This window comes from Quercus suber, unplaced genomic scaffold (assembly GCF_002906115.3).
Source record: "Quercus suber isolate HL8 unplaced genomic scaffold, Cork oak 2.0 scaffold_481, whole genome shotgun sequence".
In the NCBI taxonomy this organism is placed as follows: Eukaryota; Viridiplantae; Streptophyta; class Magnoliopsida; order Fagales; family Fagaceae; genus Quercus; species Quercus suber.
In genome coordinates, this window is record NW_027069932.1 from 309593 (window position 1) to 327556 (window position 17964).

General features: G+C 33.3%; 2 protein-coding genes and 1 long non-coding RNA gene across 3 annotated transcripts; 2 read left to right on the forward strand and 1 right to left on the reverse strand.

The window, feature by feature from the left end:
* Positions 1-507: 507 nt before the first annotated feature.
* On the forward strand, positions 508-2515 carry LOC111999312 (protein EDS1B). The gene is given in 11 exon segments (XM_065762939.1): positions 508-1082; positions 1085-1519; positions 1722-1869; positions 1872-1940; positions 1943-1970; positions 1972-2058; positions 2060-2077; positions 2079-2148; positions 2181-2307; positions 2310-2351; positions 2354-2515. Coding segments are annotated over 11 exon segments (1494 nt in total). The 5' UTR covers positions 508-668; the 3' UTR covers positions 2410-2515.
* Positions 2516-10477: 7962 nt separating this feature from the next.
* On the forward strand, positions 10478-13232 carry LOC111999315 (uncharacterized). Its single transcript, XR_002881585.2, has 5 exons — positions 10478-10702; positions 11363-11459; positions 11979-12119; positions 12528-12636; positions 12835-13232. It is a non-coding gene; the product is annotated as an uncharacterized LOC111999315 (long non-coding RNA).
* Positions 13233-13461: 229 nt separating this feature from the next.
* LOC111999311 (formin-like protein 4) lies at positions 13462-15912 on the reverse strand. Its single transcript, XM_024031436.2, has 2 exons — positions 15065-15912; positions 13462-14965 (listed from the first exon to the last, which is right to left on the reverse strand). Exons 1-2 carry the CDS (start codon positions 15910-15912, stop codon positions 13657-13659), a joined length of 2157 nt encoding a protein of 718 aa, XP_023887204.1. The 3' UTR covers positions 13462-13656.
* Between the last annotated feature and the right edge of the window lie 2052 nt (positions 15913-17964).

Consider the following 17964-nt stretch of genomic DNA (forward strand, 5'->3'; position numbering starts at 1 on the left):
TTTTTATTTTTTTTTTTTTTTTTTTTTTTTTTTTTTTTTTTTTTTTTTTTTTTTTTTTTCAGTTCTAGCTTAAAAACCACATATCATTATAACACATGAGTGGTGAGTCGTTTTATTCAATTACAACACCTATAAACCCAAATGAAAAAAAAAAAAAAATATTCAGTTCCAACAGAGTTAATAGGCCAGGTCTTTAATATCCTCAATAATTGAGAAGATACCAAACCTATTTGAGAATACCGATGTGAGTCATGTGACTCAATATTTTTTGAGTAATGTAAGATATACGAACTTTTTACAAAATGCTGAAGTGATGTGTGATTATTGGTAAATAAAAAGGTGATATTAATGGTAGACCTAAATGAAAACCAGTTAGAAGTTAGCCACATCAATAGTTTGTAAAAATGTTGTAAAATAGTTTGTGACTGTAGCATTACTTTTTTTTTTTTTTCCTTAGTAAAACAAACTCGTGTTCTATATTTGGTCAAGCATACATAGCTATATTTATCCATGTGCCAATCACATCTTGCCATTGTAGTAAAACCCATTTTTGATTCAGCTTGAATTGGCTTGGAACTTTAATAGTTTCAATAAGAATTTAAAGAGACAACAAACTTTAGCACATCATAGAAAGTATCCCATGCAAGCACTGAAACATACTCATATATATGGAATTGGAACACAGATATCTTGTTACTAAATATGAACACATTATACAGGTGCGAAAGGCAGTGACAGAGAAGAAGCAAATACTGTTTACAGGACACTCCATAGGTGGTTCAATTGCCAACCTTGCAACAATTTGGTTCTTGGAAAAATACTTGAGATCAGATTCACCTGATAACTACAAAATTTCACCTTCCTCACCTCTGTGTGTGACTTTTGGTTGTCCTCTAACTGGTAACCACATTTTTTCCCATGCTCTTAGGCGTGAGAACTGGGCTCGCTACTTCATACATTTTGTCATGAGATATGACATTATTCCACGGATATTGCTTGCTCCAGTCTCATCCATTCTATTGGAATTTCAGAGAGTTCTCCAATTCCTCAATGAAAATCCATAAATCTTGCACATGCATCCATTAACAACTTTGATGCTTCAAATTTTTACATGAAAGTAATGAAGAATGCATCATCTGTGGCAAGCCATGCTGCTTGCAACCTCATGGGAAACACAAACCTACTATTGGAAACTGTGACAAACTTCATTCCATTAAGCCCATACAAGCCCTTTGGAACTTATGTCCTCTGTACTGGGAATGGAAAGCTAGTTATCTTGAGGAATCCAGATGCTGTTTTGCAACTATTATTTTACTCATCTCAGTTGTGCAAAGAAGAAGAATGTACAGATGTTGCCCAGAGAACTCTTCAACAACATTTCGGCTATGAGAGTGAATTGCAAGACAGCTTCCAAATGCTAAATGAAGTTTACCTGGAGCCACTGGAACAGCTTCCATTATCTGCAGAATCTACTAGTGATACTGCAACAGTTAATGCAGCCTTGAACGACCTTGGCTTGGTAATTTCTATTTCCTTTGCTTGTTTCAACAAACTTCAAAATCTTGAAATCAACTCTTTTTAAAAAATAATTGTTCTTTAAACATGACTTGCAATAGACTAAAAGTATTTCAATGCTAGAAAATGTGTTGAAGTTAAAGAGTATTGGTCACCAAAGAATTTTCTTTGTATTTTCTTTGTGCTTTTCCTTGTGAGGTGTTCAGAGTACAAGAGCTAGATTGTGTCTTCGTGCTGCTGGAGAGCTAGAGAAGCGGAAGATTGCAAACAAGGACAGCATCGATCTCAAGAAGACAGACATTGAGAAAGCAATGAAATACCTACTAGAAGACTACCAATTGAATTGTAGGGATCGTGGCTAGGTTGTTATGATGCCTTCAAGCTTCAAGAACCTCCAAGGATTTCGAGCTAATGTAAGAGACTTGAATAGCAGGTATATGGGATGAAATCTTGAAATTTTAAAAGGTATGAACTCCCAGATGCATTTGAAGGCCTAAGAACGATGGATGATCTTGGAACAAGGTACCGCGCCTTGTTGAGCCCTAGATATTGCCAACTACTATGCACTTGAAGAATGAAGACACGGAGCTATATGATAGGGGCAGGCCAAACGTACAAGTTTACGCAGAGATGGTGAGAATGCTAGAGGATGCCAGCTGAATCAGTGGAGATCATGCTTTTGGGCCAAGGTAGAGGAGCTGCGCATTAAAATAGCAGCAGAGGGTTTGACAACAATCAAGGAAGAGGTTTTACTAGAAGACAAGTACAGATATGGATCAAAGGCGGAAGTTGGGTAGACGTGTTTTTGGAGAAATCCACCTTTATGAAGTGGTGGAAAATCTCCCTGAAGAGCATAAATCGAAATCTTGCATTAAAAATGTAAAGGATTCATGATCATTGAACATGATTCTCATGCTAATAATATCACCTACCAATGTTATTTGTGTGCATCTATAAAATTCACAAGCTAATAATATCATAAATTACTAGCTCTAATTTATCAAGTTTGCCTTAAATAGAGTGAATATGCAAAGAAGAAACCTCCAAATCACAATCAGTTGGACAATGCCTCATGAAGCAGAGGTGGCTACTGCATCTTCCTTTGCCCCTTCCATTTGGGGTCAAAAGTTTCAAAAATTCATCAAAATTAAGTGAATACCAGGTTAAAAGATTGACTTCTTTGATAAGAAAAATAAAAATTGGTGCCTCATATAAACAATATATAAAACTAATTAACCTTAGACAAACATATTAAAGGTATGCCAAGTAAATTGTATAACATACATGTTTGCAAAATATGCCAAGTTCCTCGAGCTTAAGGGTGCAGGTGACAAGCAATTCTTTGAAAGACTGAAAGTCCCTAATCTCAGTATCAAGCTTTGCTACATAGGTTTCAACTCCCCTCCAAATTGCATTAAAAAACACTCTAGAATTCCAACCTTTCACTGCATAAAACAAACATGGTGTTGTGTGAGTTACTTTGTTCAAAACAAGCCGTCTCCAAGCAATTGCTATGCCTACAATGCCATGAATCCAACATTATGTTTGACACAACAATATGTCATTACAAAACAATACACAGCTGCTATGTGCATGTCCTTCAATTACATTTGTGCACAGCTAATCATACCAATGGCCTCATGGTTTCAAATTTCCACTACTAAAAGAAAGTACAACATGTTGTGCTTAACAAGAGGCTTATGTTTATTCGTTATCTTTATATTTTAAGTTTATTTTAGTCAAATTTGTTAAGAAGAACTAGTGATATATTTTCAGTAAAACTTATGTATAGTTCCTTAGGTCTCAAATTAAATTTAACCACATGGTTGTATAAGTATTGAATAATATAACAAAACAATGTTATCTTTAAGCTATTTTGACAACACAATCAGAATAATAGTTTGTTTGGATTGAGAATGAGGGAGGAAAAATATAGTAGAATTGACCGGAAATTAGCCTATTATCCGGTCAACACTACTCTACTCTCCCTTACTCTCTCTCACTCAATCCAAACAAGCTATAAAGGACATGTCAGTCAATAAATATAAATAAGAGTCAAGCACTTGTATTAATTGAAGAATAAGGACGTGGTGAGTAATCTCGATCAAAATCCAAGTAATTCCTCAATCAAAAATTGAATACAAATAGGTGATGAAAACTAAGTTACACTACTCATGAAGGGATTAAGCAACACCACTCCTCGGATAAAAACAAAAGTGGAAGTAATTTCAACACAATGCATGGGGTAGTTTACTAGTTTTTCCTACCATGTAGGCATTCTACGATATGTTGAGGTAATTTTTTCCCACTATGCATGGGGAGGGTGGGGTGGATTTTGTTATTTGAAAATATTTTCAAACTCTCCTGATTTCGTCAAGAAAAAAAGAAGACTTTAAATATTTTTTAAAAAAAATGGTATATTATCACAAAATCACTTAACCACTCTGTCTTTTTCTTTTTCTTTTTCTTTTTCTTTTTCTTTTTTCTAAACAATTTCTCCTATAATATATATTTCTTAATATTTTTTTATCCAAAAAAAAAAAAACAAGTAAACTCACCTTTTCTTAGTATGAATTTTGAAATGAAAACTAATATAGAAAGAAAAAAAACTGGTACTTTTAAGTTAATTTAAAATAAAGGATTTTACTAATAGTATACCATTTTTGAAAAAAAAAATTTATCAAAAATTAAAAAAGTTTTGACAATTTTTTCAATTCCCAATAAAATTTTTCCAAAAACAGATTTGTTGATATATGCCCTAAGGGCATACATTAATTAGACCCTAGAATAAAAACATCATATAATCTCTTCTAAAAAAAAAAAAATAATCAAAGCATGCATAGAGCATTTTATTTTTATTTTTTAAGTATATTATTATACTTTAAATACTTCTTATTAACTTTTTATTTATTTATCAAAATATATTTTTTTGAATATTTTAAAATTAATATTTTAACTTCATCTATTAATGACAGCTAATCGCAAGCCCACACGATGCATGAGAAAATGACAAAATGTAATATAATTATTTTATAAGAATATAATGTAAAATTTGTAGGATGCATTATTTAAAAGTATTTTCTATTTTTATAAGTTTTATGTAGTGAAACATATTCATGGACAAAGTTTAGCTACAAAATTGGTTGTAGCCTTAGTCTACAACCTTACTCAATATCTTTTTATTGAATGTGGATTTTGACAAATCTACTATTGGATTACATATTTTTCTTATATACTACATGCTAGTAAAATTTCTTGAAAATTGAAGATTAATAGATATGTTATCAATAAATTGTTCAAATTGCAAGTTTTGTAATTTAAAATTATGTATAAAATATAAGCTTATAGATCATATAGTAAATAATATCTTATTTACACAAAATTTTGATATGTGTATTAAAAGTGTAAAGAACATGCAATTCAACAGTTAGATTTTCAAAATATGTAATAATGTTTATTTTATTGAGTAAGGTTGTAATCTAAGGTTACAATCAATTTTATAACTAAACTTTATCCTAATGTATTTTGTATTAGGACAAAGTTTAGCTAGTGTATATATGTGTGTGTGTGTGTGAGAGAGAAAAATGTAATTTAATATAAATATTTAAATTATATAATTATAATATTGTTTTATATAAATGAATAATATGTTATTAAAGGAACTCTTCCCTTTTTTAAAATATACCATAATCGGTTAACTAATTTGAATATATTCAAGAATATTTTTTTTAAAAATGTACACTCCTATTCTATGGGATACATGTAATATGTTACATTAAATTTAAATTATTATATAAGTTTAGAATTGTAGTGTATTTTTTTTTTCTTTCAAAATACAAGTATAATGCCTATCTTGGGGATGACCCCAAGAAGGGGGCTAGATGTTTCATGCCCAGGATTTCATAGATATTATAAGACCTTAGAAACCACTTAGCTAACCTCTTAAGGTTGCCTATGTTATTGAAATTTGAATTTTAAGGTAATCTTTTGAATATTTATCATTTTATTGTTTTGTTTAGAGCCCATATCTCTAATTTCTAATGCCTTTTTGTTTAAATTTTTTAACCCAAAACTATAAAGTTTAGTCCAAATAGAATAAAATTTCATACTTTTCAACCCAAAAATTAAGGGAAAATTTTTTTGGAGCCCAAAACTAAAAAGGTAAGCTACAAAAAAATCAATTTAAGGGACAATTAGTTCGAAATAGACCGAATAGACAAAAGAGGACCAAAATGGATCAAGTGGATTGAATTAGACCGAACTGGACCGTATTGACCTAACTGGATAGAAGTGGACCGAATTGGATAGAATAAGACTGAAATGGACTGAATGGATTGAACAGACATAACTGGACGGAAGTTGACCGAATTGGACTAAAATGGGCAAAAGTGGACCAAAATGCTACGTTATTGTAGCTCAAAAATAGCATAGCAACAATACACGAAACTTCATCTTTTAGATATTATACAGATATAAATTTGTACTAATTAACTATAGTATCACTAAAAAATAATTAGGAAGTTGTTTATCATGTTATTGATGTAAAACTAACCAATCATGTCATTTTGTAAAAATTTTAATTAGTAAACGATATCATTTAAATGTTCTTTTTATATTAAAAATTAAATGAAAACATTCCTAAGATGCATTATTTAAAATATCTTATTGTTTTTTTATTAATATTAATTTAAATAAATTCTTAATTGACTTCATGTACTAATAGTTTTGAACAAAATAATGAACTCATTTACTTATTTGCTAATAGATCTTACAAGTGAAATGGACTGAAGTGGACGAATAGATTGAAGTTAACCAAAATGCTACCCTGATATGGCTCAATAGGAGCGTAACAACAATAAATGTTATATTTCAATTTTTAAATATTATATATATTGACTATTTTTATTTTTATTTTTATTTTTTACTTATTTGAAATATATGCTTATAGTCATCTTAAATTATTAAATACCTTCTAAAAAAAATAAAGTACTTTAACATGACAAGGTATATCCTCTATCTCAACTCTAACATTAGACACAAAGATAAATTGACACCAAGCATAAAAACAATAAAATTTAGCTACAAAATTGATTGTAGTTTAAGACTATAACCTTACTAATATCTTTTTATTGGGGATGAATTTTGAAAAATTCATCATTGAATTACATCTTCTTTTTATGTCTTCCATGTTTGCAAAATTTCTAGACAATTAAAGATCAATAGTTATGTCATCAATAAATTATTTAAATTGTAAGTTTTTGTAATTTAAAATTATGCATAAAATATAATCTTATAGATCATATAGTAAATAACATCCGATTGTTACAAAATTTGATATATATATATATTAAGAGCGTAAAGAATATGCAAACCAACGGTTAGATTTTCAAAATATATAGTAATATTAATGATATTGAGTAAAGTTGTAATTTTAGGCTACAATCAATTTTGTGTAACTAACTTTGTTCAAAAATAAACTATCACTTGTATAAACACCATACTTTTTATGTTAATCAATTTTTAAAAATAATTAATTAAGTACTTTTTACTTATATTAATTAATAATTTTTAAAATTAATTTGGCTTCAACCTTTCTTTTAATCTCTCTCCGGGACTTAAATTCAAGCCTACTGCTACCAGGTAACTATTCTTCCAAACAAAAATTAGGATAAATACGGAAATTTTCAATTTCTAAACATTTCTTAATATATTTCTACCGAACGATACATGGGTAAATTCTTAATATATTTAATTATGGTGTAAACAATGTTAGCAAATCATAGATAAATCCATCGTAGGAACAAGCAAGTAATCAGGGGAAAAAAAATACAAGTAGTACCTTGTTTTTGAAATCTGAATTCGTCAAGACTTTGTTATCAAATCTCTGCAGAAAGGCTTTGTTGACCTTGGCATGTTCATCGATGCCTATACTTCTAAGAGAAGGAAACAACTCAAGATTGATCTTGGTTTCTCCAAAAGATTCTCCGGCATACCAATCATTTACAGACCAATTCCCAGGAAAGCCAAAGATGACAAGATCTGGTGAACCACGAATGTTCTGCAAAATATAGGGCTCATCTACAGAATTGTGAGCCCCCACTGCAAGAGAACAAGCTTTGTTGACTATCTCTGGGTTGATTTTTATGTTCTCTCCAAGGTTTAAAATGGCCATCCTTTTTGGCTCAGAAGCTTTTGTTTGTTGATCTTGTTTAAACTTGCGCTTGAAGAAGTGAATCAGTTTGATTTTATAGCACATAAAGTTTGGTTTTATTGGGTTTTTTTTCTTGGAGATCAGAACGTGTATAGTGGGTTGATGGTGACCACTTTTGGTATTAAACACTAAACAATCATCCACCAAGACTTCAACTTTTATTTTTCTGTTCTGAAAAAGCTGTGTAATTGACCAAAGACTTTATTTTAAAGATGAAAAGTTATTGGAGGCATATGGAAATATGAGTGGTGATTGGGGTAAAGCATATTTCTCCTAGGAAGTTTCTTTATGAGTGGTGATTGGGGTAAAGCATATTTCTCCTAGGAAGTTTCTTGGTTTTTGATCAAGGATGAAAATTCCACGGTTCTCACTTGTCTGGATAAGCTTCTTAATTTATTCCTTTTTCTTTTGTGTTTGTGGAGGGGACCATTAGGTAACCCCACGTTTGGGAATACTTTTGTGTTTGTAAAGGGGACCATTAGGGTATTGAGATTGCCCCTGTTCCTGCAGTAGGACCAAGCGAAACCATCAGGAATGGACGATGGCACCCACCAGGTAACCAGGCCGTAGAAGATCTATATAGAGCTTTGGCATTTTTAGTAATTAACAATTAGTATTAGATTAACTATTGTTTATATTAAAAAAAGTATTAGATTAACTATCTAATGGAAGTTTAGTTTGTATTGTTAGCATTCGTATTCACTCTCTCCTTTTTCTCGTGTGTGTGTGTTAAAAATGCCCCTTCTTCTCATGTGTTAATTAAAAATACTTAGTATTCTAAATATATAAAAAAAGCATTCGTATTCATTTATGCAAAAATTCATGTCTATTTTAACATTAAAAAAACTTACTATTTCTATTTTATTTATTAACTTTTCAAAACACACCACGTTATATTATCTATTTTACAATATATTTCATTTAAATATCAATTTTTTTTAATTGTTTCTCTTTTTTCACAAACAACTATCACTGCATACTCTCTTCCTTTATGTTCGAGATATATAAAGAAATATAAAAAAAATTAAATGTAAAATGAATAGTGTGCGTAAATTTACATGTTACTATAACAATTATGTATTTTTAAGTAACTTCATATAACTTGATGCGGGTGAGTTTTGCACTTAAATTTAGTTAAAATTTGATACTTTGTTAACGAGTGCTCTCGATGAATTAATGCAAGTATGGCTCTGTTTGGTACGCGAGTTCAAACATATGTTTTCAGTTTTTAAACAATATTACACATATTTTTACATATTTTTTCACCCACACATATTTTCAAAAAAGCTGAAAACTGTTGTTTAAATATTGTAGCAAACTGAAAACTGAAACTGAAAACTGAAAAATACTGTAGCAAAATAATTTTTAAATGTACGAATAGTACCATGAAACCTATTTTTAATGAAAAAGTGATTATAAAGTGAAATTTATGGGTCCATAAATAGTGCACAATGTGCACTGTTCATGGGAAAAGTCAGACTTTTCATCTGGGAATGCTAAAAAAAAAAAAAAAAAAAGAGAGAAAAATGCAAACGTGCATTTGGGAAGCACAAAACGCGCTTCCCAAACGCACACTAAACTGTTACTAAGGGTCCGTTTGTTTTGATTTCAAACCATTTTAGGAAATCATTTTTTGTAAAACCGTGTGTTTGGTTGGTTTTGAAAATAGAATTTTCCGGATTTACATTTCATTTAACTGTAAATTAGAAGCCTTTGACCCTGAAATTATTTTCCATTCCTATTTTCACTTCAAATCACTTTCGGACCGAGCTACGCAAAGAGAGAGAGAGAGAGAGAGAGAGAGAGAGAGAGAGAGAACAACCCATCCTCCAGTCCGACGACCACAGACCGAGCTCTAGTCTGACGACCATAGGCCGAGACCGAGCTCCATTTCCGGACTCAAGCACAAAGAGAGATAGAGAGAAAGAAGAGAGAGTAGAGAGCCTTTTAGCTCATGATCAATCGCGCTAGAAGGAAAGCCGAGATCGCTGTGAAACTGATGGCTTCCTCGCTTCCTACAAAGCTTCAAACTTTACCTTCTCTTCCAACGAAATTGATGGCTCCGATCACTCTGATTTGAAGAGAATGGATCGTTGTGTTATGGCCTGTGAGTCGATGGTGATGGGGATCGGTGGTGTGGGGTCCTTGGGTTGTGGGCTATGGCCGGTTGTGTGGGTTTTTATTGGGTTGTGGTGGGTTTGTTGATAGCCATTGTTGATGTGGGTGGGTTGTTGAGGTGGGTTTGTGGTGGTGGTTTTTTTTTAATCAGAGTTATGGTGGTGGTAGGTGGTGGTTTGTTGATGTGGGTGGGTTGTTGAGGTGAGTTTGTGACGGTGGTGGTGGGTTTTTTCTGATATAAAATTTGTTTGGAAGCTGAGAAAATAGCTAAGAAAATGTGAAAAATTTGTAGGAAAATAGCATTTTTAGAATGTTATCAAACACTGAAAATTGTTTTCTAATATTATTTTGTAAAATGCAACCAAACAGCCTAAATACATTTTCCTTTTACGAAAATAGCATTTTCAAAAAATATTTATTTTTGGAAAAATATTTTACATGAACCAAACACGGCCTAAAGTTTCCAGGTATTGAGCACAATTTTCTTGGAACCCACGAAACAAAAGTGATAGGGAAATTGGACAATTTGGTAAACGCACAAAAGATTCTTTACCAAGTTGGCATATAAAATTGTTTTTTTTTTTTGGTTAAAAATTTGATTTTTTTTTTTTTTGGGGTTGGAATGGGAGCATCTAAAAAATGTTCACTTCTTCTCCAAAAATATAAAATAATAAAATAAATAATGTTCACACTGCTATTATGGTTTCGGGCTGGATAAATGCCCCATAACCCAAATCCGGAAAGGCCCAAAAGTACCTATGCTTCCTTTACAAATAATACTAATCGTAGCATCAGCATTGTGTGCAGTTCCTCCAAGATCAACGGTCATCATCTGTTGGCTTGGCGCGCACCAACCAGGTAAAACCTCTATGAACTCTGATTCTCTCTTTGCTTATAAAATGTGGAAACTTATGTATGTTTTTAGTTTTTGTTTTTCATTATCTGTGGCTGTAAAGACTGTAACCCAAGTACCCAACACTCACAATAGATATAAATAAAAAAATAAAATAAAATAAAATAAAATAAAAAACAAAAGTTAACGATTTTATTATTGAATGTTGATAATTTAATTGGCTTTTGGCAGTTTTTTGGTTGCTAAGAAAAGGTGGGAAAATAAAATGGAAAGCTGAAAGTTAGATACAGTAGGAATTGCATTTTAGGTTCCCTAATTAAATTTAAACATGGGTTACATTGACCAACTAAAGACATGGTTGAATTTAATTGTTCTTGAGAAAGATAACATTGTTTTTGTTACACTGGTCGATACAACCATGCGGTTGAATTCAATTTGGGACCTAATGAATTTGTACATAAGTTTTACCCAAAAGGGTACCTGTGCTGTTTGAGCCTAGACAGCAATTTTCCTCAACAAATTTGTCTAAAACAAATTCAAGTTAAGCCTCTTGTTTAGCACAACATGTACTTTCTTTTATTAGCTCTGCATCACAAATGCAAATGGACATGTTAGCACTTAGCAGCTACGTGTATTGTTACGACATATTCTTGTGTCAAATGTAGGCATGGCAATGGCTTAGAGACGGCTTGTTTTGAACAAAGTAACAAGCGTGACACCCGGACCCTTAAGCTCAAGGGACTTGGCATACCTTGGAAACATGTATGTTATCCAATTTACCAGGATCTTAATATGTCTGTCTAAGGTTAAGTTTTATATTGTTTTTTATTGTGCTATGAGACACTAGTTCCTGCTGATACTAGGTCTTTAACTTGGCAGTTCCAATAATTTTGATGAATTTAGGTTTTTTGTTTTGGGATGTTTGGGGTGGGGGGGGAGTGGGTGGGTGGGGGTAAGGAAGAGGAAGGGGAGATTCACATTAGTCACCTCTGCTTCATGAGATGTAGTCCAGCCATTTGTGATTTGAATTTTCTTCTTTGCGTATTCACTCTATTTAGTGAAAACTTGATTAATTAAAGCTTGAGTAATTTATGATATTATTAGCTGGAAAATTTTGTAGTTGCACTGATAACATATTTAGGTAACACACAACAGGGAACTTCAATAACACTAATTAGTCAATATTGTTCTGACGGCAGTTACTCAAGTTATGCTGGAACTAACATAGACAGCCTGGAAATTTTTAGCCTAAAACAACTAACAAATTTTTCCATGTTGCAGAGAAAGTTGATATTGAAATATACATGCAAATATAGGCTGAGACTATGGAGGCCTCCAGCTGAGCCATTAAAATCTGCTTATCTATCAGATTTCAACTTTTCATGACAGTTCCACTTGGATACATGTGACTGTCCTCCAAATGTGAGTGGTTCTTACTTATACCAAGGATGACTACAGAAATACTGCATTCTGATGCATTGTAATTGTTCATCTTTCTATTAACCTTCTTTTAAATTCCAATACAATTAGTTTAAGTAAGTCAGCTGATGGCTTCTTGATTTTGATTTGTCATTACTCTTTGTGGTTGACAACAGAACTGCCATTGTTTCTTGATTAGAGTTGAATTCAATGTATAAATAGAAGCAAGAAAATCATTTAGTCCTGCCTATCAAGCAACCTTATTTGTTGTCCTGTCTTCCTTTCCATAGAACCATACCTGACTATTGAAATGCCACTTTGTAAATAAGTGTATGGGATTGGCAGATGCAAGTGGAATGACTGTTTCCCGGCTTGACTGCCCAGGTAGTTGATCTAATTATACTGTTACAGGGGCTTCTGCTACACTGGTCTATATATTGGATTAGTAATTACTTGGAAGGGAAATAAAGGAAAAGAGCCACTTACAGGCTCAGTGTTTCACCTGTTAGGCCATCTGAAGGTATTTATAACTCTACTAGCTTGCGTACTGAAGACTAGGTCAAGCACATTCATTTTTCCCTAGTTTCACATTCTTCACACATCACACACATATACACACACAACAGAAATGATTTTGCCTACTGACACTATTCAAAAAACTCTAGAATGTTGATTGCATTCAAGGTTTGACTATGGTTACAAGATTTTTTTGAAACAGGGTGGGGGGCTTAAAGCATCTGGGGTTGTTGAGTCTTAAATGAGAAAAAATGATCTGGATCCAGAACAGTTGGTGAATACTTATGACTGAGTAAGAAGTCCTGAATTAGAACAGTCAAGTCCCTTTTTGTGGGGGATATATATTTGAAGAAATTGAAGATGCTATAAATTCCATCTACTGTAAGTATATGTATTGTATGTGTTAGTGACCACTTATGCAAAATGGATGAAAATAATAGCCATTTCTGGATGTACCCTCTCAAAATCCAGTTTGGCAGGACTAACAGTAGGGCTTATGTATATAAACCTAGAAATTAGTTTAGCAGAAAATTTGTGTAGTTAATTGAGACTAGAGGAATGTTACATTTTTCCATATGCAGATACAACTTTCATATGTTATGCTCCATGTTGGGCAAGGGAGGGATTGCATTTGGGACATCATGCTCATGAGGACCTCAATGTAGCATGTGTTCTTTAGACTTGCATACTTTCATCTCCTAGAACTTATCACTTCAGAGCTTTGAATTTTTTTCTTTTTCCATGTTTTCCCAGTACATGGGACTTTCAGCTTCTATGACTGACCAAGATCCATTATTTATAAGTTCTAAATTTTAGAGAGAGAAAGAGAGAGAGGAAAGAAAAAATTCTACTAATATGAGATAATTAAATTTTTGCTTGTGCCCAATGGACTAACGATCAGGCAAGTGACATGACAGATTTAGTTCTACAGTCTACTTTTCATGTGGCAGCTGACTCCATATCAAAGTTTCATCCAGTTGTGTTTTTCCATAATCAATTTCTGCATAATCTTAGTTAATCCTCCTCAGAAGTCATCATCAGATTCAGATGTGCTAGACATATCTGACATGAAATGTGAGTGGAAGTTTGTGAAGCTCACTAGAGTTTTCATTGATGGTGAAAGTGGTGGCGATGATCCCAGAGATGGTGTGACATTCTTCTTCTGTAGCTTTCGAGAAATGTCTAAACAAACTTGACCAACCATGTCAAGGAAGTCCTTGACTATAAGAAACAGTTGAAGTGGGGGTGCCCCTTTGTCTTTGGGTGCTCCTGCTTGGTAGTATTGAGTTGTTCTTTTAACAAGCTCCATAACTCTTGCTTGCTCCTCTCTCACCAACTTAAGTTCCTCTTCACTTCCCTCCAGAAATCCTTTCATTTCCCTCATGAACCCACCTCTTTCATCATTGCCACAGTGTCTCATAAGTTGCTGAATTTCTGTGACACGGACGCAAAGAGTGGAGCACATATTGATAAAATTGTCATATTCTATGTTGGCTGCTTTCTTTACATTAGATAATTCAGTACTAAGGCCTTCCAACACTGGTAAACCAAGCATTAGATACTCTTTGTCTCTCTCTTCTGCTGTAAGGCTATCCGAGTTTTCTGTGCTTATACTTTGGCCAATCCTTCTGCCAAGGCTGTGGTTCTGACTGATCAGATGATGTCTACCCTCTGATCGAGCGACTTGTTCCACAACAAAGTGAAGTAGAGTAGTCTTTCCATCTGTGCTTTTTACATCAGAGAGCTTCCGAAGAGCAGTAAGGTTGAAACCTTGCGCATTGCCTCTGGCAGTTCCAGCATTCATACGATTGCCAGCCTTGAGAATGGCCTCAAGAAGTTTTAAGAAAAGCCCACGGGATTTTAGCTCCTTGCACCCTAATTCTAGTGCTTGCAAGGACTCCTTAAGGTGAAGGATATCAGGATCATAGTTTGTTCTGAAAAGCATTGCATTGAATCGAGTGAATGCCGAGGGAACAGCTTTCAATATGTGGTAGAGGAAAGATTCAGCATCTGCAAGTTTAGTTGGGTTGCCATTGAATTGGAGGATTTTAGCCTCTTCCTCTTGGGTTGGGGCCATTTTGGTAAGCTTCTCAAGGGTATCAGTACCGAGTCCCTGGCCTTCAAAGAGGGCATCCAGAATTTCCTTGCGAGAGATTATAAGAGATTTTAGCACAATTGCTATGTTCTGTGATTTTCGTGGTTCCAAGATAAAAATTTGAGCTGGTGGGGCAGTGTTGGACTTGCTTGAAGTTGACAGGATGTTGTCTTTTTCATGGGATTTGATGTTGGTATTAGCATATCCAAAGAGAGTCTCCATAAGATCATCATCGAACCTGAACAGCACATAAAAATTAGTTAACAGACACAGACATGGCAATGCATTGGAGGATAGCTATAATGTAAGAAATGACAAATATTGAGGCACAAAATACCGGAAAGATCCATCTACAATCTCATCCCAGACCATTGAATGATCAGCAGTAGCTACAACTTTATCCCAGTGCAGTGGCTTCAGCTTCATTTGGCCAGCACCAGTCCCTTTCAAGCTCTCCGCCATTGAAACCTCTTCCCTGCTCTTGTTGTTTGATTTTGCTCTTGGTGCTGGTGGAGGTTTTAATGATGACACCAGGCTCCCTGCCTTAGGAGGTGGCGGTGGTGGTGCTGGACTTATATTAGCAGGAATAAATGGTGGTGGTGGAGGAGGAGGAGGAGGAGGAACTGGAATCTCTTTTGCTGGACGTGGTGGTGGTGCTTCAACTTGCTTCTCCAAAATCATTGATGGAGATGGTGGCCGAGATACTAGTGGCAGAGTTGGCCTTAGTGGCAATGGATTTGGGACTTGGAATGTTGGTTTCACTTTTTTAAGATGATTTGCACCAGAATGCTCACAACGCAATGGAACTTCCTGGGGCTTAGATTTTCTTGGTCTCTCGAGTGTAACATCCACCTTCTTTTCTTCTTCATCTTCATAACTGGGATTAAACATAACCTTTGGAAAAGAATGTTTAAGTTCTCCACCTTCTAGTTTCCTCAAATAAAGAACATCCATCCCATTTTCATCAACAATCAATCCTTTCACATTTCCTCCAAGTTTCATTACCTCTTCATGAGTCACTACAACTTCTTCTCGACGAAAGCTTTTGTTCACTTTGTTTTTCTTTTGGCGGCGAGAAATTAATAGTTTTTTATAGAAGAAAAAGATAATCCCAGCAACAACTAGGGTAGCTGCAGCTGTGGCAGCAACGGCCTTCACAACTGTATTATTTGGTGATGGTGACATTGTTAAAATGTAAGCTGGAGAGATTGCAGGATCATTTGGAGATTATGTTATTGGACTCAAATGTGAAGAACCATTTGTAAAAGAAAGACTCTGAGAACTGAAAGAAGTAGTTCATATTTTGATTGTTTGTGTTATGGGGCTAACATGGGAATAAATTCTTGAAACATTGTTTGTTTAGTGTTGGTTGCTGAGTGCTGACAGTTTCAATGAAGGTAGTTGTTGCTGGTTGGAATTATTTACTCTTCATAAGCTTTTGTCTTATGAAATGAACATATTGTACTTCGTCGCAACGTTGTGAATTCCAACTACAGCCGAATGGAACGTATACTAATTAGTCTATTATTTGTAGATATACAATAGTATGTGCATATTATCTGGTGGGTGTGACAGTTTAGCCGTCCTGCCTCATTCCATTGTAATTGACAAATAATACATAAACTTGGTATTATTCTATTTGGGCATATAATAATGCTTTGCTTATCCTTTCTTGTTCCTTGTTTTTAATCTTAATGGTGTTGTCTTGGATACAAATTGTGATGATCCAGCTGTTAGATTAGAATTTGTTGGCATTATATAGATAGGATGTCAATTATTTTCAAACCAGTGCTGAGTTAATGGTTGGTATGAATATGGGTATATATGTTAGTATCTTTCTTTGATTGTTGGATTATGATCGCAAGTTCATAACCTGGATTACAATGTCCTATACGTTAAACACAAAGTCAAGTGTACAATGATCGAGAAAAGCTTAGAAGGTCACCCACTTTGGACTATCTGCAAGTTGCCAAATAGCAGAAATAAACCATATCTTGGCTGACACCAATAACTTTAAAATGTACTAGCCTCATCGCACGTGGTCTGCACATGCGATGAGACTTTTTTTTTTTTTGATTTTATTGTAATTTTATTTTTTTTTTTTTTTTTTATGAGTTTAATGTAATTTTTCAATTTGAATTTATCTACTATTAGTGAGGTTATACAAGAATAGAGTTTTAAGAAACTAAAATTTAAAATTTAAAATTGAGTAAACTGCTAGGCTTAGTGTGTGCTAATTTTTAAGAAAACAAAATGTATTAAACCTGCATGAGATATATTTAAATGGAGAGCATGCTAATTTTTAGCAAAAAGTTTTTGTGGTAATTTTTTTTTTTTTTAATTTTGTTGAATTATAATTTTAACCCTATTTTTTATTTTTGAAAAATAAGAATTATCTAATTTGATTAGGAGTATTTTTGACATTTTTTGAAATTATAACTAACTTTCTAAATCCTCTTAATATATAGAGATGCATATTAAAAGTCTTGGATTATTATTGCATGTTAATGAGAAATGAACCACGTACCGAAATCTTTTACCACTTATTAGCATATCTTGTTTGTTTATTATTATGTATTTTTTTAATTTTTGAAGAATAAGGATTATCTTATTAAATTAGGAGTATTTTTGACATTTTTTGAAGTTATAACTAACTTTCTGAATCCTCTTAATATATAGAGATACATATTAAAAGTCTTGGATTATCATTGCATGTTAATGAGAAATGAACCGCATACCGAAATCCTTTACCACTTATCAGCATATCTTGTTTGTTCATTATTATTATTATTATTATTTTGCTTGGCTAAAAGTCTTATAATTCATTTCTAGGATGCATGGACACGGATACAGGTACAAAATAGCAATACAAGCAATTTTTTAAAAATTATAATATGACATAGTAAATAGGTAAATTAGACACTGTTACAATACAGATACAGCACCCCAAATGAAGTGTCCATACTTCCTAGGTTCATTTGACAACTCTTGGTGTTTCCATCAGAGACATCTAAGGTTCAAATCATCTTTCTTCCATTATTGTAACTATTGAATTATATATAAAGATTTTTTGTGCCTATGGTATGTTTCTGTCACAGACTGGTTACTCAAGAACTATTCCATATGAGAGAAGCGTAGTTTCATTAGACAAAAAATTGTCAAGTAGCTTTCTAGAAAAGCATTGTGGTTCACTTGGGTCTACTTGGTTTCTTTGTATCCCAATTAAACCTTGGGGGA

What these genes read in the sequence shown, in the direction of transcription:
- LOC111999311 (XM_024031436.2), bottom strand. Translation starts at nt 15,912, where the DNA reads ATGTCACCATCACCAAATAATACAGTTGTGAAGGCCGTTGCTGCCACA. An exon ending in ATTGTAGATGGATCTTTCCG is followed by an intron (nt 14,966 to 15,064) that starts GTATTTTGTGCC and finishes TGTGCTGTTCAG; the next exon opens with GTTCGATGATGATCTTATGG.